This window comes from Aspergillus homomorphus (genome assembly GCF_003184865.1).
Source record: "Aspergillus homomorphus CBS 101889 unplaced genomic scaffold BO97scaffold_24, whole genome shotgun sequence".
NCBI classification, from domain to species: Eukaryota; Fungi; Ascomycota; class Eurotiomycetes; order Eurotiales; family Aspergillaceae; genus Aspergillus; species Aspergillus homomorphus.
Genome location: NW_020291910.1, coordinates 336215 through 363882, shown reverse-complemented (window position 1 = coordinate 363882; position 27668 = coordinate 336215). Strand labels below are relative to the sequence as shown.

General features: G+C 49.6%; 7 protein-coding genes and 1 non-coding gene across 8 annotated transcripts; 5 read left to right on the top strand and 3 right to left on the bottom strand.

The window, feature by feature from the left end:
- Window positions 1–82: 82 nt before the first annotated feature.
- Window positions 83–2156, top strand: BO97DRAFT_107057 (uncharacterized protein). Its single transcript, XM_025689877.1, has 2 exons — window positions 83–404; window positions 463–2156. The coding sequence occupies exons 1-2, from the start codon at window positions 177–179 to the stop codon at window positions 1732–1734; spliced, it is 1500 nt and encodes a 499-aa protein (XP_025550361.1). The 5' UTR covers window positions 83–176; the 3' UTR covers window positions 1735–2156.
- On the top strand, window positions 2045–6418 carry BO97DRAFT_392790 (ABC transporter ATP-binding protein; the record flags this gene model as incomplete). The annotated part of the gene is made up of 7 exons (XM_025693888.1): window positions 2045–2513; window positions 2567–2681; window positions 2747–3321; window positions 3390–3944; window positions 3998–5947; window positions 5999–6114; window positions 6172–6418. The coding sequence occupies exons 1-7, from the start codon at window positions 2292–2294 to the stop codon at window positions 6416–6418; spliced, it is 3780 nt and encodes a 1259-aa protein (XP_025550360.1). The 5' UTR covers window positions 2045–2291.
- Window positions 6419–7036: 618 nt separating this feature from the next.
- Window positions 7037–7583, top strand: BO97DRAFT_347935 (uncharacterized protein; the record flags this gene model as incomplete). The annotated part of the gene is made up of 2 exons (XM_025691868.1): window positions 7037–7110; window positions 7403–7583. Coding segments are annotated over 2 exons (255 nt in total), but the record flags the coding sequence as incomplete, so codon positions are not given.
- A 1512-nt stretch (window positions 7584–9095) lies between these two features.
- On the top strand, window positions 9096–9658 carry BO97DRAFT_435493 (uncharacterized protein; the record flags this gene model as incomplete). Its single annotated transcript, XM_025697727.1, has 3 exons — window positions 9096–9206; window positions 9291–9521; window positions 9602–9658. 3 exons carry the CDS (start codon window positions 9096–9098, stop codon window positions 9656–9658), a joined length of 399 nt encoding a protein of 132 aa, XP_025550358.1.
- Window positions 9659–9942: 284 nt separating this feature from the next.
- Window positions 9943–10998, bottom strand: BO97DRAFT_347904 (uncharacterized protein; the record flags this gene model as incomplete). The annotated part of the gene is made up of 1 exon (XM_025691866.1): window positions 9943–10998. One exon carries the CDS (start codon window positions 10996–10998, stop codon window positions 9943–9945), a length of 1056 nt encoding a protein of 351 aa, XP_025550357.1.
- A 9606-nt stretch (window positions 10999–20604) lies between these two features.
- Window positions 20605–20676, top strand: BO97DRAFT_t176. Its single transcript has one exon. It is a non-coding gene; the product is annotated as a tRNA-Glu (tRNA).
- A 1305-nt stretch (window positions 20677–21981) lies between these two features.
- On the bottom strand, window positions 21982–24036 carry BO97DRAFT_444126 (MFS phosphate transporter; the record flags this gene model as incomplete). The annotated part of the gene is made up of 3 exons (XM_025698427.1): window positions 21982–23303; window positions 23359–23669; window positions 23729–24036. 3 exons carry the CDS (start codon window positions 24034–24036, stop codon window positions 21982–21984), a joined length of 1941 nt encoding a protein of 646 aa, XP_025550356.1.
- A 1686-nt stretch (window positions 24037–25722) lies between these two features.
- On the bottom strand, window positions 25723–27533 carry BO97DRAFT_371191 (uncharacterized protein; the record flags this gene model as incomplete). Its single annotated transcript, XM_025692804.1, has 2 exons — window positions 27507–27533; window positions 25723–27454 (listed from the first exon to the last, which is right to left on the bottom strand). A coding segment is annotated over exon 2 (1731 nt), but the record flags the coding sequence as incomplete, so codon positions are not given.
- Between the last annotated feature and the right edge of the window lie 135 nt (window positions 27534–27668).

Sequence of the window (27668 nt, the reverse complement as noted above, 5' to 3'; positions counted from 1 at the left end):
GCCGTCCAGTGTAGTGCTACTAAGCAATGGCTCAGCACCGCCTTGTGCAACTTCCCCCAGCGGGTTCTCTTCCTCAACTCTACATCATCCACCTTCCAACCACTTCTTGACTTTCATCCATCAAATTAAAGGCACACTGTCCACTTTCCAACTCGAAGCTCGCTTACAATTCTGCCATGGGTCTTCGATCGATGATTTTTGGGCCTCCTCATGTGCCGGCTGTTCCTACCGATCGTATCGTTCCCTTACGCTACTGGGATGGCATTCCACATATACGCGCATTTGCTCATGACATTACCCTTCGTTTCGATGATGTACTGAGTCTGTTAAAGCTAGAAGAGTCGTTACATGCATTGTATCAGATTGGAAATTGGGGACAGCTAGGGGCTCGGTTGAGGTTAAACGTAGGTCTTCTCTTCTCAATACCAACTAATTGGCATGCAGACACTGATCAGTTCTTAGCCTACAGGAAAGCTCGAGTACCACATCCCAGCCCAATACGATGACGCCCGACCAGCATTCATCTTTACGGCAATGGAGCATGGCACAAGTATCAACAATCACCGACTGGGCTTCCAGCTCCCACGGACATCATCATCCCAGGAACCCTTCCTGGCGCCATGCGCGGCAGAGTTCGGACCCTTGGTTCGTGACCGCGAGTCTCCACGATTCCTGGAAGACTGGCTTGACTCCGACCTTCCGCAACTCAAGATCCATGTAGTGTTATTTGATGATGCGACCTTACTGACGATCACTTATCCGCATACGCTCATGGATGCGGTCGGGCGCGCATCATTCTTGCGAGCATGGACAGCAGTTCTACAAGGACACCCAGAAGATGTCCCAACCCTCCAGGACCTGTCCGAGGATCCGCTAGCCTCTCTCGGGGTCGAGAATTCAGGATTAAGCTATATTCATGCCGATCGGGTTCTTCATGGACTAGGACTTGTCAGATTTGGACTGCGTCACATGTTTGACCTTTGGTTCCACCGCGCGGAAGATCGCGTCCTTATCCTACCCGGTCAATTCGTGGATCGAATGAAACAGCGGGCGCTGAAGGAACTTCTTGATTCCGACACCTCGTCACCTGTCTATCTTAGCGAAAGTGACGTGTTACTTTCCTGGTGGGTGAAGAGCGTGACCCGAGCTCTGGAATTGTCACCGGATCGAACTATCATGTCGATGAACATGTTTGAGGTTCGGGGTTTGTTCGACGACTGGTTCCCCGCCGGCAGTGCTTACATTGGCAATGCAATATTTCCTTCCTACACCTTGCACTCTGTGCCAGATGCTATAGGGGGGAGTCTCAGTGCACTAGCGTTTGAGAACCGCCTTGCGCTGAGTCAACACCGTACCAAGGACCAGGTGCATGCATTAGCGTCTATACAGCGACGCTCGCTGTTGCAGACGACACCTCTGGTCGGCGAGTCGAATCTACTGTTCATGGCCTGCACAAATCATCACAAGGCTCGCTTTTTCGAGCTGGACTTTTCGTGTGCTGTGGTCCGACCGGGGATTCCCTTGACAGAGCGGGCCAACCAGTTAGGGCGGCCGTCGTATGTGAACAATATTGAGCACTGTAGTGGGTACCCAACAACAAATGTGCTGCGGGTTATAGGGAAGGATGCCGCAGGGAACTGGTGGCTGTCATGCACTCTGCGAGAAGGAGTCTGGGCTAAGATCAGCGGGGAGCTGAAGGCTTTGGTGGAGTCCAACAATGCCTTGGAATCTTGATTAGGCCCGAGTGCTACCTCGATCGTAAGGCCAGAGGTTTCTTGATTAAAGAGTTGTTATTGGTCGAGGGGAGTTCTAGGGCTAACGGAACAGTCCATGTTATCGATGATCGCAAATCGCGTGTCCCGATTGGGCTTGATCACACGAGAGCTAGCTTACCTTTCAACGCATGGTCCTTCCATATATAGCTTAGTGGAGACACTATTGACTAATAGTACAGTGCGCTACCCACCGATGCAAGGGAAGCATATGTTCATGAAAAGTTGGTCATTCCTTGAGAATGATGATCAAACACACTCGAGCGATCCCCAATCTCCGCGAGCCATGAAGTGTGCTAGCTGAGGAATGCTTTACAGCAACTTCCGGGAATTACTGCGCGCCGGTGCATTGCATACAGCACTAGTGTCTTCATTCCATGTGACGTATCATCCTCTTGACTCGAAGCTCAATATATCACGTGATTATGGCTAACGATGGCTTCAGTGTTGCGAAGTTGTGTACACCCGCGGTCAATTGCCAGATTGTAGATGTGAAACCAGTGAATAACAATCTAGCAAATGTCTGATGCGATTCTGCTCAATGACATCCAACCAGTTGCTCGTGGATCCTTTCAAGACCAAGTGTACAGCGAAGCCACAACTGAAGGGCAAACTCGTGTCGGAGCGAGTAAAGTTGGACTTTTTGCAGTGTACAGGTACACAACCAACCGTGAGAGATGGCAATTAATTATATGCATGAGCTGTGCGTTGGTAGCTGGTACAGCATTGCCTTTGGTGACGGTATTTTATGCTTTCATCCAACTCACGGACCGAACCTGAGCTAACGTGTGCAGCTTGTATTCGGATCTTTGATGGATCACTTCATGAATGCCAACTCGGACGAGGAGGTAGAAACTCATGGGATCCAAAATTCTGTCAGGCACCTCTCACTATGTTTGGTGTATATCGGTCCGTGAGCTCCTAATCTGGTTAGGGCTGAATACTAGGTATGGGCAGCTAATCGATCTAGAAAGCTATCGGATCTCTCGTATCGACTATGGTCAGTACCTGGGGCTTCAATCGTCTAGGAGAAAGGATCACCACACGACTACAGCAAGAGTATCTCGCCGCTGTTTTACAACAGGATCTGGGCTACTTTCAGATCGTTGGAGTGGGAGAGTTGACATCAGGGATTGACAAGGATATGAAATTAATCCAGGAGGGTATATCGCAAAAGATGAGCATGCTCATCTCTGGCATATCTGGCTTCATCGCAGCGATCATCATTTCGTTCAGGAAGAATCCTCGCTTTGCTGGCATTATGCTCTCTCAACCTCTGGCTTTGATGCTTGTAGTAGGCGGACTGGGATCATGGTTGAGTCAGATTCAACGGGAGGGACAAGTCCACTGGGTGAAGGCAGACAATCTCGCACAAGACGTGCTTGGTGCTATTAGAAATGTTCTTTCGTACCGAAGCCAGGAGCGATTTGCAGATAAGTATCAGAACGCTATTCGGCAGCCCATTCAGCTCGAGCTTCGCGAACGGATGATCTTTGGCATCATGGTCGCGGGGTCCTTCACTGTCCTGCATTGGGCTAATGGGCTAGGTGTATGTAGGTTATTCAATCCTGTTGTACTCTCATATTCACTGACAATCTATCAATTGCTGCCGTGCAGTTTTGGCAGGCAGATCACCTTGTCCATCAAGGGAAATGTACCATCGCGGAAGCGTTGACTATCCAGTATGCTACCACGGTAGCAGGGGGGATGCTCAGTCAAGCTCTTCCTTTCCTACCAGCCATGTTTCAAGCTCATGGCGCAGCCACTCGAGTCTGTCCAGTCATAAACCGTACGCTTCTTATGAATCCATCGTCGATTGCAAGCCGCATTATCGACCCCTTCCAGGGTCGCATTGAGTTTCGGGATGTGAGATTCGCATATCCTTCCAGACCGGATCAGCTGGTACTCAATGGCTTGACTTTTACCGTGTCTGCAAGCCAGACTGTAGCTTTTGTTGGTTCTTCTGGATCTGGAAAGTCAACGATATTCTCTCTTCTCGAGCGCTTGTATCTGCCATCTAGCGGAGGTATCACGCTGGATCATGAACCAATCGAGAAGCTCGATGTTTCCTGGTTACGGGTCAAGATAGGATACGTCGATCAGGACGTGGCTCTTTTCCAAGCCTCCATTCATGACAACATTGCGTACGGTCTCCACGCCTCTTTCAAACAGGTCCGTTAACCACTTCCGTAGTCGGTAAAAATCATACTTACCCGTAACGACAGCACATGACACGAGAAGCAATTAGACAGCGGGTCATTCAAGCTGCAGAGATTGCTCGAGTCGATGCCTTCATCTCAGCCTTGCCTGATGGCTACGACACAGTCTTAGGCGCGGGCGGGTCTGGGCTATCTGGTGGTCAAAGACAAAGGATTGCTATCGCTCGAGCAGTTGTGTCACAGCCCCCAATCCTGCTTCTGGATGAGGCTACCGCTGCTCTGGATAGCAAGAGTGAGAAAGAGGTCCAGAAGGCATTAGATGCAGCAATGAAAGGGAGAACTACAATCGTTATAGCGCATCGACTGTCTACAATTCAGCGTGCCGATAAGATTATGGTCATGCACAACGGGCAGATTGTAAATCAAGGCTCGCATGCAGAGCTCATGCTTCAATCCGAGCTTTATCAGGCATTGGTGAGACAACAGGAGTTGAAGTCACACAATGTGGTTCAAGAAGAATCACATACTGGAGTATATCCACTTCCATCAGATACGCCTATTGAAGACTTGAAATATGCTGCAAGCCCTCTCACGCTCAACCATAAATCAAGTACAGCAGCTGCCACCATCCCCGCTTCTCCACACAGTATCGAATTTGTCTGGAGCCTCAATAAGCCAGAGCTGCATTATACAGTAGCTGGGGTTGTTCTTAGTGTTTTTGCGGGTGTGAGCTACCCCCTTCATGCGATTTTCTTTGGAAACGGAATTGTCTCCATTGCTGACCCAGAGCTAAGTACTGGTGGCCACCCTGCCCGGTTCTGGGCTCTCATGTACCTTGTCTATGGCGCACTGATCTTTGGTGTATACTGCACCAGGGGATACTGCTTCGCAGTGTCCGCATCCATGCTCCATCTGCGAGCCCGCGCTTCGGTTTTCAAGTCTCTGCTCTTGAAGGGTCTCCCTTTCTTCGATGAAAAAGCGCATTCAACCGCATCTCTCATGGAATTTATTTCCTCTGACGCGCAGAAGATCATTGGTGTTTCAGGAACATCTCTTGGGTTAACGACCGAAAGCTTGTTTATGCTTGTTACGGGGATCATTGTGGGATGTGTGTTCGGTTGGAAGCTGGGACTGGCTTCCACAGCGACGGTGCCATTCATGGCTGCATCTGGTTTCCTGCAGTATTTTATTGTTATGCAGGTACAGAAGTACATCAGGCGAAATTCCCATGCCATTGCGATTGCATACGAAGCTTTTGCCACAATTCGAACTGTGATTGTTTTTGGACTGCAGAGCACCATCAGCGAGGCATTCGCAACACAAAGTCAGGAGGAGATTCGAGAGCGATACTGGATCTTATCCGGCCTGGTCTATGCTTGTGGGACGTCCTTCCGCGTGCTGAGCATTGCTTTCATTTTCTGGTACGGTGGAGCGCATCTCGTTGCAACTGGAGAATACTCAATTCAGCAGTTCTATATCTGCTTCGCGGCCATTGTTTGGGGGTCTCAGTCGGCGTCGACTCTTTTTGCGCATGCTCCAGATATTGCAGGAGCGCAGATAGCGGCTGAACGACTGCGAGATCTTATGCTTGAGCCAACGTTTCGTCCGCCAGAAGGTGCCGTAATAGCCCCGAGCACTGTCGAAGACGTCGCTCTAGAGCACGTCCATTTCAGGTATCCATCCCGCCCATCTGCACCGTGGACTCTGGATAATATTAATCTCAATGCGCGTGCCGGACACTTCATCGGTTTGGTCGGGGCAACGGGAAGTGGCAAAAGCTCCGTGGTCAACCTGCTCGAACGCTTCTATTCTTCTGATCTTGGAGTTATAACGCTTGCTGGAATGCCGATTACGAACTACGATCTCGAGACTTACTACAGATACTTTGCCCTTGTTGACCAGAACCCGTGTCTAGTCGGGGATGATCTAAGGGAGGCGCTTCAAGGCGATGACAGAGTGATATCTGATGGAGAGATCATGGCTGTTCTGGAAAGTGTAGGACTTGGGGATTTGATTGTGAGTGTGTACTACCACCCGATCACTGGAATCCTGCCTGACAAACACTAGTTATCCCTTCCTCATGGCCTTAGCACAGCAATAGTAGCAAACGGAGCCAACCTGTCGGGTGGTCAACGTCAACGGATAGCTATTGCCAAAGCACTTCTCTGGAAACCCAAGATTCTGTACGCATTTCTCTCTCATTGACGAGTCCTCAATCCGAGAAAACTGACAGGAAACAGCCTCCTCGACGAAGCGACCTCGGCGTTGGACACGTTTTCTGAGCATAACGTACAACAGGCGCTACGCAAGGCGATGGACGGTCGGACAACGATCGCCGTGGCTCACCGATTAAAGACGATCATGCACGCAGACGAGATTATGGTGTTTGATGGGGGACGCATCATCGAGCGGGGAACTCATATGAGTCTGATGGAGATGCGAGGGAAATACTGGGAGATGGTGCATTTGCAGGAGTTGGAGGGCTGACGCTGCTTGCTGCCTAAGCTTTAAGCTTTGTTTGTTTCACGCTTTTGGTGTACTAGAAAATACGCATTGCCTGAAATGACATATTCAGTAATTGTACGACTGTACATGCCAAGAGCTGCCTATTTTGAGGGAAGTCTGGAGGGATAAGACCACAACAAGTGATGTTATCGGTTGCCGTGGTTCACGAGCGGTCTCTCCTAGTTCTCGGGAATCTTGCTATCTCCATTTGATAACTGTGACTATGGCTTCCGGTAGCTACAGACATAAATTACTCTCCGGCCCCTGACCAAAGATCGAATTTGGAGCATGGAAAATCGACAGGAATCTCTCAAGCAAATTCCGACTACAGGAAGACCCGCAAGATGGCTTTACATACGAACGGGACGAAGTTTATGAAGGTACAAGGTCTGATCAATCTTCAAAAAACACCTGATATCATAAAGGTCAAAAAGCTGTAGGTCTCTGCTTCTGTTTGAGGGAACCCGCACAAAGCTATGAGGAAGGAAATTAAACGGGCTCACATAGATAGTATTGCTTATTGGAGTAACTTAAGTTATTCTGAGCCTAGTGATGGTGTATACCGTCCACGGTGAGAACCACAACCTGTCCCAGTTATAAGACTGCAGAAGCACGCCTAAGCTTGTTAAGTACGCCATTGGAATGCAGGGCTTCAGTGACGAACTACCAGGAGGGTACATTGCACATATCGTGGTGCAGAAATTTCTAGAGAAAGCTTACGTGGCATCGACTCACTTACGAAAGGAGAGCAGAATCGTATTCGAATTGCATATATAGATACTTTATGGTATGGGCTCATTGAGATAGTAAATCTTTTCGAGCTCTACTAACGCCATGTAGGGAGCTGCAATCTCGCTATTTCACCCACAGGGACCCACGAAGGGAGAATATGGTTTCGAATCAAACAAGTGGACAATGGTACGCAGCTTTTCTGAATTATCTCTAGTTCCTGCTGTCTTGCTGCAGTTTCATTGTGAACCTTGAAGATGTTGAGCAACATAAAAATCGAACCAAGGATGATGTATGCCTTGACGCATTGAAACAATTGGAGCATTGGGGTCTAATTGGGGAGCAATTTGACAGTACATTCTCCTGTCAAAAGGATAAACTGTTAGAGGATTTGAAGGCGCGACTTAGTACCCAGTGACCTGTCGTGGTGCAATCACATCCTACACCCCAGCGGGAAAGAACAGAAGGACCAGCACTTCATTTCGACCACGCGCACTTCTGCATGGCATCAAAAGAAACACGAGCGCTGGAAGAGCCTAAGCATTCATGGGATGCCCGTCCAGACTTGTAAATGAACACACCTGACAGGGTGATAAGGATCATGAAGACCAGCGTGGGCGGTTCGACGGTTAGTGAGACGAATGAAGTATATGAAGTGGAGTCATGTGGCCAGCCGAGCTGAAGTTCGTCTTTATGACCAACTAGAGATGGACAGTTTTCTTACGACGAAACCTGGTCAACGAAGCATGGACGCTGTTCCCCCTGGAGGCAATATCCCACGATGCAATGTAGGCTCTGGGTGATAAAAGGTGCCAAAATGTGTCATTAAGACAATATATGTCATATCACATTCACACTGCCTCTGAGGCCGAGTATATCGAATCATAAATAAGCCAGGAGCGTGAACTCGCAGACTGAGGGGAGGTCTTATCACCAGACTTGAGACAGAATCGGCCACTATTTACAACACATCACAGCTGACAGCACCAGAATCTGCTGGAAATAGATTCAGCTTCCCGAGCTGCCCTGACCCGCAAATACTTGAACCATCTCGCGTGTCCCGAAGCCACAGCTGAGAGCTGGGTACAAGGCCACCCAGAATCCTTCCGGGATAGACGGATGTCGACCAACTTGTCCAAACAGGCGCCAATTGAGAATAAGAAGGATGAGGATGGGCTTCTTTCTTCCTGTTTATGTTTTCCTTCTCTTCTTTACTTTCTATTTCTTGTTGTCAATATTTCTGATGTATTTTTGGCGAACACACAGTTATCCGAGATGTGCTTGATGACCAGGTAAACTAAGCCTTGGGACAATCTAGCTTAGCGAAGACAAGCATTGACCCAGAACCTGGTTAATTCATCTCGAATAATTTTACCGAAGCTAGTTCTTCATTACAGACACCATGGTGTGGCCAACGCCGCTCAGACCAATAATGCTGCTTTCGCAATACTGCTCAGTCCCGATAAGTAGTTGATTTGACTATAACCTGACTTAACAATGAAACACATCGAACAAGAAGTAGTGATTACATAAAAATATGTCATGGCGAGGGACACCTGGCATGTCAGACGCACCTTTCGAGAAAAAAAAAGCGCGCTTGCCGTCGAGGCCCATTCCCATTGGCTTGAATACAAGAGGGACGCCTGATGTCTCACAACTACACCTTAGCTTTACCAACGGAATAGTGTAACCACGACCTTGATAAATATAGCAGCAAAGCTACCCATGCGAGACTTTGAAGCGCGTAAAGAAACGGGATACGGTCATTCCCCTCTTATCCAAGGCGATTCAAGTCGCTCTCTGGTCATGTCTCGTTCGGTCCCGGACGATCCGTGAAGGGTATATGAATCCTGGAGATTCCAGAGAATAAAACGTACAACCATCAGCATAGCACAGCTTCTTCCAATTTGTCTCCTAAGAGTCAGCAGTCATGGAATCCATTTTCGCATTTGCGGTCTTCGCTAGCACGGCCCTGGGCCAAGGCATCTTCATCAACTCCCCCGCGGCGGGCTCCAAACTCAAAGTCGGAGAGACGATTACTGTTTAGGTCGCGCGTGCTGTATGATCCCTCTCTTAGCTCTCTGCCTATTTCCCCGCAGGTAGGTGTTGACAATTTTTTCCCTAGGGATTCATCCAAGCGATGGCAGAGATCGGCATCGCAATCGGCATCCAATCCTGCCCCGCAACCCGTCCCTGCCCGGCACCAAACGAGTACCTGCAGAATGTTCTCTACTCTGGACCCTTTGCTCCTGAGTATCATACAGGGTTTTATGATCAGTATCAGAATTTTACCCTCACGGTGCCCGATGTGACGGGGCCCGCGCAGATTGGGATCACTCGTGCGTTCTTGGTTGGGGTAAGTGGGGCCTCTCTATGGAAGGTAGAAGTTTGGTGTGAAAAGTTCGTGCATGCTAATGAGAGTCCTTCTTTCTGTAGGCTGGTTGGGCGACTACTGTTGGGTCGATAGCGAGTAATTATACTATTGTGGCGTGAAGGGAGGGGGATGACGTTGGGATGAGAGAAGATGCGTGGGAAGGGATTGGAGTCTGGGATGTGATATGGCCGCTTCTGTTTGTCGTTGGGAGGCAGAAAGGTACAGTTCATTTGCAGTACTTCTGGAAAAAAGCGTCGTAATGTTAGGTTGAGGTAGCAGAAGTACAGGATAATCAATTACTCAACGCATAATATCAGAAAGCTCAATTCTTGCTTATCCCTCGGTCTTCCCTCTATTATCAACACCAGCAGCTCCTTTCTCTTGACCCAACCGAACGAAGCAGTCATTCTGACTTTGTGACCAAGAGGAAATCGGCTATCCTCGAGAGCGCTTGCATGTCCCCTTCGACGCTTTCCTCGTTTTCTTTCTCAACCCAGCCATGTGTATAACCCCCTCCAAAATCGATAATCCACAGGTTCTCATCAGCATCAACCAGGATGTTGTCCGGCTTGGCATCGCCCCAGACAATTCCTGCTGCATGCAATACCGTAATCATCTCTTGGACCTGATTGGCCCATTTCATGCGAGTTGATAAAGGGGTATTTAGAACATCCACATAGCCCAAGCTGTCGCGATGCTCAATATACTCTAACAAAATTCCTGATATACGCGAAGAGCCCTCTTGAGCTTCCACGATTTCAAGAAGCCTAGGCGCGCGAATCGTCTCCGTTAAACCAAGTTCTTGAAGGCGAAGCAATGTTTGTATCTCTCGATCTGCATGTTCATCTAAATGAGCGGGTTTGAAAAACCGTGCCATGCCGGATTCAGTGAAGACCTTGGCTGGTCGCTGAGGCCAGAAGTCTTTAGCGGTATTTTGTGGCAAAAGGATTTTCGAAGGTGGAACAACTGGGATTCCGTGTTTGACGATGGAACCAGATAACTCTACGCTCGGCGTCAATTCTTGCAGGAGCTGCGGGCTCGGTGTTGAGGAGTATACATGCAGGATCCCATCAGGGGCGTCTTTGGGAGTGAGAACAAGGGTGTCGGGATGAAACCAATCGTGGAGAGTTTGCATTCGCTGTGGTCGCTTGGAGGTCAAGGCTCGCATGTGGGGGTTACAGCGGAAGGCTATCCAGAAGCAGAGTTCCTCCATAGGGTCGCCTTCATCATCGATTCGATCATGTGGCTCGCCTGAATTTAGCTTCTCTAGTAGAGACAGGTATTCTTTGGTGGCATTCGAATCGCCCTTAAGATTATTGGCAGACACGGTAATGTGGAATCTCTTCCCATAACACAGTATGGTCAATTCAGCTTCAGTGCCAGCACCATACGAAAAGTTGACAATCTCGTATGATGGTAGGGTCTCAGTTGATGATGGTAAAGCGGACTGGGTCGTCATGTTCGAAGTCGAAGGGTGGTTAGGATCAGGAGGAAGCGCTGAGGAAACAGCTGGATATCCCAAGTGACCCTTGACACGTGACTTAAGTGCTGGCTTATCGAGGCTTGAATCGGACATGACGTTTCGATTCGAAGAGGTGTTTCTGTCCTCCCTTTCTCTTATTCTCAAGTCCTTACCATAGAATGTTCTCCGACAACATGTTACCTGACCGTCTGTGATTACCGTAGCTGAGACAGCGGAGCGCAACGGCAGGACTGCTGGAAGACAAGTCCGGGAACACTAACACCATAGTACAGTAATACCCCGGGCGGGGCGGGCCCGGGGGCGAGTGGGTACAATATGTACTGTACTGTACATAACATTGGCTTTTCTCATGGCCATTCGCATCAGCATTATAGTCTGTAAGGCGAGACTTGAAATGTGTATAGGTAGCTGGCATAGAGCTGTAAGTAATCAGTCTTACACTCTTTACACTGGCAATTGGCTACGTGGTGAAATAATTCTTGGATGGGTGTCAGTGATACAACCTCACCCTCTGCCGTCACTTGTGGCTGGATGAACTGTACAAACGGGACTCCCTTGTCTCACCAGCCGCACAATCTCTGTGCCAAGCCGCATAGCTGCGCATTCATTCTCTAATAGATGTTCAAAAAATGTATATTGAAGGTCGGCAGGTAGCGGTGAATTACACTGTGGGCACCGACAATAGGTAGTTCAAGGCGCAGTGAACAATAAACCGAGTGATGCAGGTGAATTGCGCTTCCCCATTCAATTGCCGCTCACTCACTCCCTCAGGCATAAATACCCCCTCCATCCCCCTCCAGATCTTCCCTCCCTTTCTTCCTTCCTTCCTTTCTTTCCTCCTCCAACCTCCTTCCACTCTTCCAGCATCGGCTCTCCATGGCTGGGCGAGGTTGAGAGCTATCTCAAGTGTCAACTTACATTCTCATTATTCCTTCCTCTATCTCCCATGACTTGATCAAGTCGTTCGAAGTATTTGTGCCCATGCCTATTTCCTTGAAGTCACCCACCCACCCACCTTTGTTTTCACCATCCTCTCCTCTAGTGCGACCGGGATAAGTCCTTCGAAAGCTAAAATTCTTCGATATAACCACATGTAAGTCTACGTCCTCGCCTCTTTCTAATCTGCTCTGACCTTGATAGGACTACCCTATCAAAGAGCCGCTACACCTGGATCAAGTCTCCATATCAGTCGTCTATCATGGCGATAGTCTCCTAGTTTCGGGGTAACACCCGCCCCTACTCGAAGTATGATGACGCGTCGACGATGTCTGCGACCGTAAGGCACCCCCCCTTTTTTTTCTCCGCTCAGACTCTGACCCCAACGCCAGAGAATTTCGGCTGCCACCTGATATTTACTGCCAGATTGTCGGTGATGGCTGCATCAGGTGTTCATCAGATCCCATTTTCATTATCCACTGCTCAGACCAACTTGAAAATAACCGATTCATGAGCCATTCCTGCTGAAGTCAATGCACTGTGACAAGCTGAAGGAACTGTGAGCTCTCTCGGCCTCAGAAGCAACATTATTATTGAGCAGAGCTGCGTCGATCTAAGAGAACGGAGGAAACGCAGCAAAGCTGCGTCAATTTGAAGATCGTGCCCTCCGTCCGGCGATCAAGTCTGGCTCAATAGAAGTAATCATAGTTTGTGAGAAACTTCCAGGCTATATTGCTCACCTTCCACAAACACATTGTTTCTCGGAACGGTGTCCTGATTAATGTCAACAGGGGCTGGAGCAGCAACTTCAAGCATCTGAGCTCCGCCAGAAACGCAGCCCTTTACGAGTGGCTGAGAGATAAGAAAAGGTTTATTGATATCATCAGGAAGAGGATATAAGCGAGGGGGTTCAATCTTGTCATGCAGCGTCAGATCCTCGTTCGGCTCGCGTACATCATTGGCAATATACAGATCTGCTGGGGTAAGCACATTCCTGGCTTGTTCTTTCTTCGCTCGCTTGTAACTCTTGACTCACACACCATTTTCTCTCAGGCATTCTACCGAGCGCTTCGTGAGAAGCTCATGCGCCCAATCGAAGCGGCCGACATAATAAGGAAAGAAATATCGAGATTGTATACGATCATACCGCATGAAGACTATCGGCTTTATGATATGATCTTCCATGGAAATGACTTGAAAAGGAGATGCTAACATGCAGGTGATATCGAGATTCTCTCATCACGTAGAATGTTGGAGACCGGCGTTTTGCCTTCTGCTTGCACCCAAAGCATGCGAGATTTCGATCGCAAATGGCCCACCGGGCTTGGCTTCATTTAGAATAGACACGCGGGGCAATGTACAGGACCCGATCTCACCCAGGAGCTGGAGAACGCCGATAAATCAGCCAACGCCGAACTACTGGGCATTCTCCAGCGGGGCAAGAATCTTATCATCGAGAGATAAAAGGGTCATCTGGCCAGGCGCTTCAGGCGAGTCTGGTGCGATAACGCGGCACGCTTGAAAACCTTCGCATCGAAGGTCCAGTAGAACGTGGTCTTATTGGATTGTCCTCTGGTGCGGTTGCTCATGTCCAAAGAGCATGCACGACATTTCATTTGTCCACTATCAACCCGTCCCTCCCTGTGAATGGTGGGGATTTTGTTGATACAGGCGACCAAAACAATATTTTGAAAAGCTGCTGGCGGCTTTGCAAGGGCAATGCCACAAGCTGCTTGATGCATGGACACCACCTACAACGACATGGACACCCTGCTACCCGGAATCGACTTCCGTTTTCCCGGTGGCCCCCCTACAAGACCCAGCTGCCCGATGCGTGGGTGTATCTGGTCATCAGGTGCCTGCCGCGAAGCGAGGTCGTCAAGTGGGGAGCGGTGTTTACACAAAAGGGGTTTATTAGGTCCCACCGAGTGCTGTTTGGAGAAACTTTCCTGCTGACGGCGCACGTTTAAGTAGTTTTTACCTAAGTGTCACTGGTGGCTATATCCTTTGTGGTGATAAAACGCTTGACTGGGCCTCATGGCTATTTCTCGGCCAGCGAGACTCCAAAACGTAGGCTCCCTATTCTCTGGCAGGAAAAGTCGGATGATGGTGCGGCGGCTGCCCTCGCAGCTGAGGAACTACTACTCAATGAGCATTTATACCCGGCCTCGCAGATCTCAGACAATCAACCCGTTCGTGTCGTTCTGCAGCGAATACCGCTCTAGGACTCATTCATCTGGAATCATTCTACCTCGAAGCATTCGCAAGCACACGCTCTCTTGTCAACATGGCTTCTCGATTCAAGTTGTTTTGAACTCGAGTCGGCTTATTCGAGTGCAGTTTGCCAAGTTTCAGTCGCAAAACCCTTGGAGGATGTCATAGCTGAAGCATGTATATTGTCGCTTTGAATCATGGAGTGCTGTCTCGATATTTATACCACTCACAGACCAGATAATCTTATTCTTACCTGGATCTAGGCTGTTGCTCTCTATGTCTTAAACTGCTAGTGAGCGCATGGGACATATGAAGAGCTTAGTATTTGCATTAGACCAAACAACAGTTGGCAATGATGAGAAACTCTCCTCGGACAACCGGAGTTGCCACAAGCCAAGCCTACTGCCTCGTCTGCTTCCCTCCGTGCCGGGCAACAGGAAGCCGACAATGGACATATCAGAACCGCAGCCAGTATATGCGGAGCAAAACCGACGAGCAAGGAACTGCCAGATTAAAGAAGAACATCCAGCATGAAGTGGATGAGGCAGTCAACAAAGCATCAAGCATGCATGCCCTTAAGGCTGAGCATTCCCGGACTCATCGTCTATAAATGCGTGAGGGTTGTACTTTTATAATGGTCTAGCACCAAGACACGCTACTTGGGCTGTCTGTCGGTGGAGATCAGTCCGTATTAGTACTTTGCTCAGCGCCTGGGGTTATTCGATATGTTGTTTTATGGTGGATCTATGAGACACTTCGTCTTCCACTTTTGCACGTCGACGACGATAAAACTATTCCTCGCCCACAAGTCGTGGTTAATCTTTCGCAATCCCCGCCGCCATTTTGCTATTTCTTCAAATCTCTTGTATATCAGATTCTATTTCTCAATGACTCCTGCTTGCGGAGATGGAGTCGGTGTTCATGTATTTTTCGTATCCCACCGAGGACTCTTTCCCCAGAGCCACTCAGCTTGGACTACGACCTCGCCTGAAGAATGCTCATCCGTGACTCGAACTCTCCGCTCACTGCGGTACTAATTGATGAATCGAAGAATGCCAAATTCTCTCGGCAGGCTTTAGAAGGCGAAAAGTGACCAAGGATCCAGCGATATTTTGATACAACAGATGAATATCCTTTAGCAGACTCCTAGGGGTCCGGCGTCATGGCCCATAGGGAGTCAGAATAGGTATGCTGAGAACAAGCGGTGGTTCAGTCAAGATGCGACTCAAATACTGACAGACTGTGGTATGCCAGGCATCCGTTCCGTCAGAGGTATATCTTTGTTCCTGGACGTGCCCGGTTGAATAGCTCTTATACTATAATTAACTCTATCCTTCGCTTTCTTTATTTTCTCTCCGACGGGGTTATCTTCGTCGAGTTTGCTCATACGCTGGCCCAGGGGCTAACGCAGCTCTTCTTGTTGAATTTTCTTTTGCATGAACCCATTTCTCGCTGCGTATGGATGTGGTGAGGCGAAATATTCAAAAACACGCAGATGACAATTATAGCGTGAGCATAAGTTCTGAAGTGTGTTGAACTTGTGGGTGAGACTTGCAATAGGAAGCGAATCCGTCAGACAGCTTTGGGTTTGACAAGGACGCTGCTGTCATCTGGTGGCGCTCTTACAGTTGTTCATCATCGCGAATAACCCAGCTCTTGTCAGCGCACACACATGACAGCTTTCCTGAGTCAGTCTAGCTTGGCAGCATACACAGGGCTCGTGGCTTTCTGGGTGCAGCGAAGTTCTCTGTTGTCATACTGGGCTGGAAGGCATCCCGCTAGATCCAGTAATGTTGCAGATACACACGCCCAGATAAGACGCCAGGTTTCATTTCAGAAGCGGATTAGTTCTTCTGGGACTCAAACTACTGCGTCCACTTTTTCTCCCTCGGCTACTCCCATTCTGTCTTCACGGGCAAGACGCTTGGCTGCACAAGTTGCAGACCAGCACGCGAGGATTTTGAGTGGCCTCTTGATGGTGAAGTTCGCGCACTCCGCCGTCCTAGCGATTCAACCAAGGGCAGATGGTGGTATCGCGACGCGGGTGAGTTTGCTGCTATAAACCACTCGATCCAGCTGAAATGGTCCCACATTTCACGCATTATAGAAACGAACATAGGTCGGCTGCTCCACGGCAGTAACCGCTGCGATAATTATCAGCAAAATGGTTACGAGTGTCGGGTCTATACAGGTATCACTCATTGACAATCTATTTCGCCGAGATAAAACTCACTTGCAGACGGGTCGCGAGGCATGTGCTTTCCATCAACTACTTCCTTCATGTTGCAATGGTTGACTCTTGCCAATCTTTTTTCCACGATGCTCTTTCAGCTGCCATAACAAGTCATAGAGATTACTGGACACAGGTCCTGAAGAGGCCGTTTCCGGGACGTGCTGACTCTTCACAGTCCTATTTTACGCTGCCCGGATGGTGTTGATCGGAGACGACTGTCAGAGGGCTACCTCAAACCGCTCAGAGATTACGAAGACAAATTCAATACGACTTTGTTATTATCGATAATGACAGTTACAGATTTGAGGTAGTCGGGAAGGGCGATATGAGAAAATTGCTTCAGGGACCTAGATTTGCGTGGGGCCTCGAACATGCAGATATCCAGTTCAGCGGCTGTGGCTGTTCAGTGCTTGGAGGCCACCGCGTCGCAAAAGCGCTTGGAGAAATGTGGCAGAATATTTGGCTTGCACCTTTCCTGGATGCGTAAGGAGATGTTACTGTCTCCAACCTCTCGCCCCATGCCGCGAGATCCAATCAGTCGTCAAGGTTTGACCTCGCAATCAGAACCGTTAGCATTGATTCTAGGAATGTTGGCGGCGAATCAATCTATCACTGCTCTGCAACATTCGCGATGGCCGATTTCTTCGTGCAATGAAAACGTCTCAGGCTTGGCATTTCGTTTATTTCATGCCCGGGATGACTCGACCTTTTGATCAGCAGCCTGGCACGGAGATCATCGCTCGTCGGTTTCATTCCGTATAGTGCTTTCGCAGCCGAATGACCTAGCGTGCTTCTGTGGACGTTCGACCTGGGATGGGAAGAAAGCAGCGTCATACTATTTCAGATATGTGGACCATTCCATACTACTTGGGGCGTTTGCGGTCACTATGAAAGTTGCGCCATGAGAGATCAACTTTACTTGATAAGGGAATACAACCAGGAAACTGTTGCATGATTAAGTCCTCGCGCGGGTATATTTGCGCTCTGGCACCGGATGCAGTCTTTTCCCACAATCCACCATACGTCCTGCCAACCTGACTTATATTTGGCAATCGCACCGCTATCATGCTAAATCCATCCGTCCGGTCCTGCTCTCACGCGTACCAACGCGCCAGTGCTACTCTCTTCGGCGTTTATTTGCAAAGATTCTGGTGAATCCGCTAGCTTCGCGCAAGGGAAAACTTATTCTTGGCGGGTCAGCGAAGACCCAGAACGTTTAGCTGTTGCAGGAACTCGCAGGTGCGGAATGCGAGGATCAAGTCTTCAGCAAGCTAAGCAATCTCAGTCCTACAAGAAGAGTCGAGTACTAGCTACAAAGCTGTTGTCAAGAGGAGACCTGAAAATCGGTATCGAAGTGATACAACATGGTGCCGGCTGCTTTCCTTGGTGGCTCGCAAGAGTCAATATCTCCCACTGTGTGGTTAGCATTTCTCACCTCCCAGCACACCACAGTAACACCTCCCTTCAAAACCTCTCCCCACCCCTCTCCGACCAAGAAGCCAATTCATCATCACCGCTCTCCCGGCTGTATCCGCTCTGAGTCCCTCTCTCATACCAAGCCTATTCCATGAGAGGTTTCTATATTGTTTTCTGTGTCCTCACAGCAGCTTCTGTGCAAGCCTGCTAGTTTTTATGAGACCGGTCAAGTCTTCAGCTAGTCCCCGATCGATATAGTCTTTGGGGAATAACGCCGGGCAGTAGACACCGCACCCGTGTCAAAGCGGACTCGAAGCTCGACTGCGAGGAAGCCAGAAGAGCAAACAACTACTTGGACGGGTGAAGATGCCGAGCTCGCCGAGATACGACGGATACTCACAGGAGCGGAGTCGACCACACGAGAAATCAACGTGGGCAGGGAGTTCGATAAGACGGAGGAAATCATCAAGTACCACAACAATAAGCTGTCAAGTACTAACACCAACGGAACATCATCTACAGTAATATCGTCACTATAATGTCGGCAAAGCTTCAGCTTATCGACGCACAGTGTGTGATGCTCTAGAAGTGGCTGGGGAAGAACAAAGAGTTCCGAGCCATCGCAGATATACAGAAGCCGGGGCTTTGGGATATGGTTACCAAAACGAAAACAAATTTCTACAACTGCCAGAAACTGGCGACGCGGAATTAGGACAAGGTGAAGGCGCGAGTCAGCGCTGAGGCTGTGGCACACCTTTCCTTGGAATCATTTGAATTTATACGGCAATTCTTGTTGAACCTGGTGAATGGAAATTCACCGCTAACCGAGGCCTGATAACTGGACTTCATCTTCAAGTCTACCGTTTTTCGACCTGATCTGGAGTTCCCGTGTTATTATTTGTTTTAAAATGAGCTCATGTCAGTGTACGTAATCGCATACATCGCCGTTAACGGGGGGCTGTTATCGAGCTTGCGAGGAAGACCAAAGAGCCTCGACGAGTCGAAAAGCTTGAAGACCATGAGCAAAGTCGTGCAAGCCCTCCTCAGCCGCGGAAAGCATCCCACTAGTGATGATGGTCGGGAGGTGGAGCGCACGGAAGCATTCAAAACATGCTGGAGCTGGACGACACAGCGACACATGTCATTGCCATCCAAAACAATTGAACAGATATCCACTCAAGGATTGTGGCTTGGAGAGTGGGATGTTCACGTTTCACTGTCGGTTCTGGCTGCCTGCGCAAACTGAAGGAGATGGTCCAGACTCAGAAGTCCGCTTGCAGTTCAGTGGCACTCCGACCTCACCTGACTGATGCCGGGTTCGAATTCTAGGCGAGACTGCTGTGAAAAAAGAAATAAAAAAAAAAAAGAAAAGGGAAAAGAAAAAAGGGCGGGGTGGGGGAAGAAAACGAAAATGTAAACAAGGGCTGCGAGAATCATGTATACTCTGCCAACAAGAAGATCTACCAGGGGTGTCAGTGGGCTTCGAGTGGTGTCCTAAGGTAAAAATTGTTATGCGAAACGGTGTCAAGCTGGTTGAACTGACTCTGTCGGGCTTTTCGAGCGGCATTCGCACACCTGCGATACCAAAGAGTGGATGGATCCGATTTCAAGTGTTCTTTCTACTTCTACCTCGATAGTAACGTGAAATATGAGCATCTGGCATAGCGGTTTCACACCCAGTACACTTGAAACACTCTTCCAGAATCCTTCACGCCGAGACACCGACCTCCGTCAAGCGCAGAGAGAATCGCCCAGGTAATCGATGGATCAATCGCAAAGATTACAGATCTCTTAGCACAATCACCTTTGGCCTTCGTACATTGCACATTGCGGACTTCATAGAGCGACAGTAGCGCTCTCCAGGGCAATAACCCGCCCTCGGAAGTCATGGGATAAGGAATGGGACTCTATCATCCCAGGCTCCTGGCCAGATCTTGGTCCTCTTTGCATACGATAGTATACATCCATTTTTTTTTCTTTTTACGATTTGGGAATGATTGACTATGGCAGAGTCCCAGAGTGTCGCTGCGAAGGACAAGAAGGCAGTCCGACTGACGAAGGTCTCCCGCGCGAGAATCCGGAGACTTCAAGAGTCTCTTTCGTGGTCCGCGCAAAGTCAGGTCCTGGCATGGACTTATATGTCTTGATGTACGGAGGATTGGTTGTATCTGTCCGTCAGGTTCCCACCCTTCATCAGTTTCATCTCACTCTTTCTCACTTATAACTGCGTTCACCTTGCAGGATAAAATTCTCAACTGTCTTCGGCACATGTTATCAAGATAATTGTCGACGTCTGGGGGGGTGGACCGCTGAGTCACGTGACCCGATAAAACGTAAACACCGTGAAATCGTGTAGATAGCTCCTTAGCAACCAAAATCAACGAATTATCAAGGCTTCATACTTTTCCCTGCCAAAACCGCTAGTTTCCACAATAATGGTCTGGTACCGAAGCATGAAAAGTGGTTTGAGATCTTCCATGGCGACCCTGACTGTTTAAGTTCGAATACGGTATCCCATCGATCAATATGTATTGAATAGAATAAAGATATTCAATACTGATTCACAAATCCTGAAGCTCCAGTGACCAAGCGAAACATAAATCCTACTTATCATTCTTGATTACAGATGACTGTTGATTCGATTTACCTAAATATTCTCTACGATAGAACCTCTGCTGACCTGGTGTCCTCATGGCATAATTGCAGCTGCCCTCCACATCCAGCAACAGCTCACAGCGCAATGTAGATTATGTTACGCAAAAAAACCTCGTCTTTCAACAAAGTCCGATGTGGTGTAATGGCTAACATCGCTGTCTCTCACACAGCAGCTCGGGGTTCGATTCCCCGCATCGGAGATTCTTTTTTTCCGTTGTCAACACCTTCATCTACAACTACATCGTAGCAACAGGGATTCTTTTTGTTCCCGATAGAGTACTATTCCATCCAGCATGCAGCGGGTCATAATGATGCATTGCATCGGACAGATCTGGGTACGATCGGATACCAACCAAGATCTCCTCTCCTCCCTTCGTGGTTGAGGTTACGATCATCGCTCGTCACCTTGCGTCGGGCGGGAGGGCCGGTGATCTCCACGGCACTACCCCGAACCATAACCTGAACCATCTTATCTATCACCTTGTGAATTATTCCGAGGTGCAGGCGGAGCATTGTTGTGAATTCTTCTGGATATATGGGATACTGTTAGATGTCTTACTTGAGCCTTCTCAGCCTGTACAGGGAGTAAAGCTCGTTTACTCCCTCCTAACCCACTTTCCTGTGAGGATGACAATTACTCCATCCGCCCTCGGTTGCGTTGTCCTGCTTTTTAGTCAGACAAGCATCACCACACATGAAGACCCTCTTTCACGCCCAAAGTCAGGAAGCAGTCTCACTAGACCCAGCAAGATCTCACCTGGAGTATCTCGAGAACAGGCATTCTACCTCCCCCGACATCCGCGCGAAGAGGCGAAACAATGGGCGTCGGCGCAAACGGTTCTCAATCCTCCTCTACCTTCGATAGACACATGTGATCGTATGAGAGGCGAGATTGGTTGATTCAGTTGTCTAGGAAAAGAATATGTGCTCTGATAGGGTTTGGAAGGAGACGGGGGTTTGGTGAACCGCCTATGATCCTTGCTGAAGTGGGACTGGGGAGACGGGGAAGAGGATTATAGGCGCATGCTTGTTATTTTTTCTTCCGCCAATTGCGTGCGTGGGAATCATGACTCACTGCCAAATTTAGATGGTGTTGAAAAATTTGAAGATAAATTTACTATCTGCGAGTGAAGAATCTTCTGTGAAGCTGGTAGTGAAACGTGATGTTCATGCGATCGCGCATAACTTAGCTATGCTAGATGAGAACTACTCTCGCGGGTGGTCATTGTACTAAAGACCCAATGATCAGGGTGCCAGGATTATGCTCAAGGGAGGATAGTTAGACTATTAACAACACGAATATCCCTCCACAGTAGTACCACGACAATCAAGCTTTTTGAAAACAGAACGACGAAACAGATATTAGAACATAAGTAGAGAGAACTGCCTGTCTTAAGCAAGCAGGCAGAGTAGGGGTATTATCTTTATCCTTGCCGAGCGTCTGATGCGGCAGGCTTGGTGTCTGACATGCGTCACAAGCAGGCTCGTCAGTTCTGAGGGCTCGACTACTTCAAGTCTGGCGTATCAACAACCTTTTCAGCCCTGTGAACAGTGCTCAACGAGCTCGTACGATAGAAGTAATCGTGCACGGAACCTTCGAGGAGCTCGTCCTCAATGAAGGCATCGGCATCGTCATCGCGCTTGGTCTCCTCACCCATGCGAGCCATCTTGGTCTCCCATTCGGCGCGGTATTCCCGGATGCGCTGCTGGTAGTCAAGCTCCGGGTCATAGTACTTGCCCGCCCCCCTTAAGCGTTCCCACACGGACAAGTGCTTCGAGTGCACGGCCACGCCGTGGTATTCGTGTTCGCGGCCCTCACGGATATAGATCCACCGGCGCTCCTGTTCTTTGAGGTCGAGACCGGTGGTGTCGGGCAAAAAGAGGTAGGTCAAGGCCATACCCAGAAGACCCCACCATGGGACGAAGTAAAACTTGGTTTGGGTGTCGATGTAGTTGAAGAGAATACCTGCCATGAGGGCACCCAATTTGCCCGTTGCAGCAGAGATACCATGGGCGGTGGCGCGAATCGGGGTAGGGAAGACCTCACCAGCGACAAGGAAGGTCACACAGTTAGGGCCGAATTGGTTGAAGAAACTAGACAAGAAGTACATCGTCTGGAACGAGTGGATGTGGGCTGCCTCCTTGTAGTAATCGTAGTGGAAGGCGGGAACCACAAACATGATGAAACAGAGGAGGAAGCCCCAGATTTGCATCCATTTTCGCCCGTAAAGCTTGTTATCAACGAAAGCGATGGCAAAGTAATAACCGGCCAGAGTGACGATGACGTCGATGAAGCTCCATTGCCACGAGATGAATATCGATTTAGACTTGGGGCTGATGACACTGATGAAGTCGCTGGAGAACAGCTTGGCTCCATAGAAAAAGACGTCGTTGGCAAACCAGCCACCTGCAGTAGCAAGAACACGAGGAGTGAAATGCTTGAAGGTCAAGCGGAGGGACTCGCTGTCGTAGCCAGTGACAGAAACCTTGGCTTTCTTCTTGGTAGCAGCGAGCTGCTTACTAGCGGCCTTCATGTGGTAAGCACGGTAATAGAGGAGCCAGAGAGTGCCAATCATGGGAATGACGAAAGAGATGCGGTAGGTCCACTGGGTGGCTGTTTGGCTAATAGGCTCCTTGCCGCTGCCGGCATTGAAGATAAGAAGCAGAATCATGAGGAAGGCCTGGTTCAGGACCTGACCCCAGCCCTGCATGGAGAAGCATCCGATAACTTTCGCACCGCGGTGCAGGCGATCTTCACGAGTGGATAGCTTGCCTGAGCCGACAGCGTTTTCCATACCACTTGTAACGGTCATCGGGTATTCGCCGCCTATCGAGTTGTTAGCCACTGATCAATTTCCTCAAGCTCCTCGGCTAATACATACCAACACCAATGCCGTAGATGAAGAAGGACCAGGCATAGCAGATGACCCAGCCATTCTGGGTCGTACCCCAGGCGCAAATCAGCATGACCAGACCGAGGATCATGATCCAGGCATCCTGAAGCAGACCCCAGCGGCGTCCGATCCAGTCTCCAATGACACCCACCAGTATTTGCCCGATGATAATACCGACAATTTCCAAGTATGTGACCGCGGAGACCCAGTTCTTGGAGCAGATCTCGTATTTGCCCCAGCAGGATTCGAAGGACTTGCTGAACAGAGTGGAGATGTTTCCGATGGAGAGCAGAACGTAACTATCGCAAGATCAGATCAAGTTTCGCATGGAAGATCGAAGGACTAATCCAGAACTCACCCTTCGAGACCTAAACCAGCACCGGGAATGATAGTATCACGAATATAGTTCATGGCCGGCGACAGAGGATCGGCCCTGAACTGTTGCCAAAGAGCCGACCACTGACGGCGACTCTCTTTGGAGTCCACTGAGCGGACGAACTTGATCCGCTGTCCGATGGGGAGGTCGGCCCAGTAGACGCCCTCGGGGGTGTAACTGTCATCCGGGCGAAGGAGGCGGTTGAAGGCCTCCTTTTCGCTATGGCTCATCTCGGGGAAGTCCTGCTTTGCGGCCATGTCGGGCTCGCGAGAAGCATCGGAGTCTGCCATGTCGAGGTTCTGTTCACGAGAGGCTTGAGCAGATAGAGATGATCTTACCTCGAAAGGGGGAGGAGAATGCTGAAGGTTTAAATACCCAACAAGCAAAGATAGATTGCAGTATCATGCTATACGTACCAGGGGCCATCAACATCAGAATTGGCCGGCACGTTTTGACGCCCGTGCCTGTGGTTGGCTAGAACAGTTAGTCGACCAGGTAGTGGCCTCTCACCCCGGTCAAGCCAGACGAACTAGTGGACCTTCGACCTCGGAGGAACCCAATGTAACAAACTTTGACAACCAGTCGGAGCAGTAGATAAGTGGAAAGAATTGAGTAACATGTCAAGAAGTGTTGGCTGCTAAGTTTAGTGGCGAGCTCTGACTCTCCTCCTCCCGAGGGAGGATTTCAGGTGGCTTTCCAGTGGCTTCAGGATGAACCATGCCGACCTCCCCGGGCCAGTTTGAGTAACTTACTATGTCTGCAGGTATCGCCCTCAAGCCCTTGCAGCGCTACAACTTCGCACATCTTCCTCATTCCGATCGTAAGTATCTCCGACTGCATTACTCCCCGTGTATCCATCGCATCGCCTCGAAAATCCAGCATGCAGGCCGGGACGGACTGAGTCAAGAACCGAACACAATAGGCTTAGCGAGAATAAGGAACCAGAGAAGAAGATGGGGAGAATCAAGCCTCCTTGGCCAAACTTGGCCCAACTTGGCTCCTGCGGCACCCGGCGTGGCACCGGACGTGGCACCACGTGCCAGACGTTCCTGGCTTGCATTCATGGGTCACGCCAGGAACTGCCCGTCACGCCCACTGTAGTGGCAGGCACTCGTGTTCGTTAGCTGATTAGTGCATCGATGCAAAGAACTATGGAACCCCAATGTCCTTGGAGATGAGATGGAGCGCACGTGCCGCCTTGGGCTGTTCTCTCTCGCCGACGGGCGGCGGTTCCGTGCGCCCCTAACCTGCATCGAGCTTAGGTCCGGACCCGCCTTTCTACTAATGCAATATACCACTTGACAATTGTCGCCATCCTACGCTTGTCAGCTCAGTCCCGTTTTCATAACCCGGATCAGCGGTATAATGAACGCGTCTTCTGTTCCTCTGTTTTTTTACTTGCTAGCAGTCATCGCATCAACAGGAAGCTAGAAACATCGTGATAGAAAGAGAAACGCGATACTCGAAGCCGGACAGCGCTGGGCCTTGAAATCCGGCAAAACAGATGTAGGGAAGCCGGAACGGGAAGTGGGAAACATCACACTTCTCTGGACTAGAACAGCATGAGGATGGGGCATTCGCAGAGAATGATCTTCTATAACATTAGCCTTCATCCTCCACATTGATGCTACACGATAGACGGCGCTGCGTTACGAACCGAAATGCCTGCATTAGGTATTTTTATCCTTCACTCCAAATATTGATGAATGTTTTTCGCATATTATTTTGAGTTTCGAACTGAGCAGACGCAATCGAAAATGCACAAGGAGACTTTGAATGATGCATGCGCTAAACACCGCTCTTATTATCGCTCGAACGAATTCACTATCATACGAGTATATACGTATTCGGTGGCTGCAAGGTCCTCAGACTGTACAACGACTCCAAGCCAACAGGTCAAACCACCGGACTAGGTAACGGAGACGACGTCAACCGCAGATACTTGTGTGGCCTCCACGCCAGCCTCCTCGTCCACCAGAATATCAGAATGGTACCAAAACAAGCGAGCATAATCATCCCAAGGACCACATCGTTGATCGCTTTCAGTAGGCGATCCTCATCAGAAACATGTTCCGGCTCTTCTACCACTTCTTCATCCACAGCGATAGCCTCAGCCAGAGGCACCGGGTCAGTCACTATCTCGATAACAGACTCAGGAACAAGAGAGGTGGGATCATCCGGTACGAGCAAAGGCTGCGCCCCATCCTCGGATGCAAATTGCAAAGACCCCTCAACGCTGGTACGGGTGATCATCGACCAGCCTAGGGAGTTGCCGTTGCGATCGAGCGCCTCGGCGGAGACAAAGTCCCAGTAGCCCGGGGTTACGAAGACGGATTCGAAGTCGTGCTTGGTCACCTTGCCAATGAGGTAGGGGATGGAAATCTCGTCAGCTTGTGAATAGAAGTTCCAGACTGCGACCTCGGTGGCTCCGTTCCAGCTGACGTGGAAGACCGTAGTCAGCTCGGGGTCTGTCATCGGTACGCCTGTAGCGGGCGGGTGCGCATGGCTGGATTCGCTGGCGTAGACAGATGCGACCAGAGCCGGCGGCTGCTGAGGATTGCCAATGAACGGAAATTTGTATGATCGATAGCTGTTAAAGCGCGGCGAAAGAAACTTGGCTTCCATGAGAACGGTTCCATCCGGCGCGTGCTCGCTGTGGTAGCCTTGCTCACTCCAGCCCATGAAGACATTCCCTTCTTCGAGTGTCTGGAGGTTCCCACGCATGCGACTCAGCCCGCCGTCCGGGCGATTGTAGCGGCGCAGAAGAGTCGCAGTCATGTTGACGGTGTTTAGTTCGACCACCATTCCGGACGAAATCTCTTCTTGATTGGTGAAGTCGTCCGAGGCGTTGTTGAGGAAAGACAGGACAGTGTGTGTCTCGTTTACTGAGACGAATCGCGCGTTATGTTGCTTTGAGAAGGTGAAATCCATGACGAAGTTAGTGTGTTTACCACCGAGTCGCCAAATGATATGTCCGTCTTGTCCGGAGAGGAGATAGATGGTACTCGTGTAGCGGGCCGACAACAGGTAGTCACCGTACATGTTCTTGTCGGCCGCATTCACATGGATATAGTCCAGACCACCTCCGCCTTCTGCCGGCGACCAAGGCATCACATGGTCAGATTCATGGAGCGGGATCTTGTCCCGGGAATCCCAATCGAAGATTACTGCACTCGTGGCAAGGTCAATCTCAAGGAACCCCCCTGAAGCAACTTTGCTCATCTCGGCCGGCCGACCCAAGTCTGCTAGTGTCTGGTCTTGGATGCGGATTGAGGCCGCCATAGCCGTCTTCCCGCCCGGAAGGATATTGAATTCGTGTAGGTCCCATCGCTCCAAGTCGTTGGTGATGGGAATGGTTTTCTCGACAAAGTATTTGTCGTTTAGTATATATGCGGCGCCCTTAGCCAAGGGGGTGCCATCATTAATGTAACTATTCTGCAGAATGAAAGAAAGATATGTGGTATCGTTCAATATGTGGTTGGTGGGTTTGAAGTCAAAGATGTTGCGGTTGTGGTGGAGGCATGCACCGGTCCAGACCAGCTTGCCGTCCTGATCGTAGATGTGGGGCCCCACTTGACAAGGAATGTATTTGCTATTCGGAGGCTCGGCTTCGAAAAACCAGTACGGTGCGACAAACCAGTATCCAGGGCTGACGCGGGTGCGATCGTAGTAGGTCACGTTGTATTTGATTGCCTTGACATCAGGCATCTGGGAGGTGAAGGTCAGCATCGAATGGCCGGTTCTGCGATACGGGACATACGGTGACAAATGAGAGAAGGTCATCATCGCGGGTGATGTCGAAGGGCTTTACGGTTTGTGTTGAAAGAGAGAAAGTACTAAGCAGGAGTAGAAGAAACGATAAGGAATGTGGGCGCATTGTGCCTTCGGTAAGTGGGTAGTCTAGAGATATGCGGCTTATCGA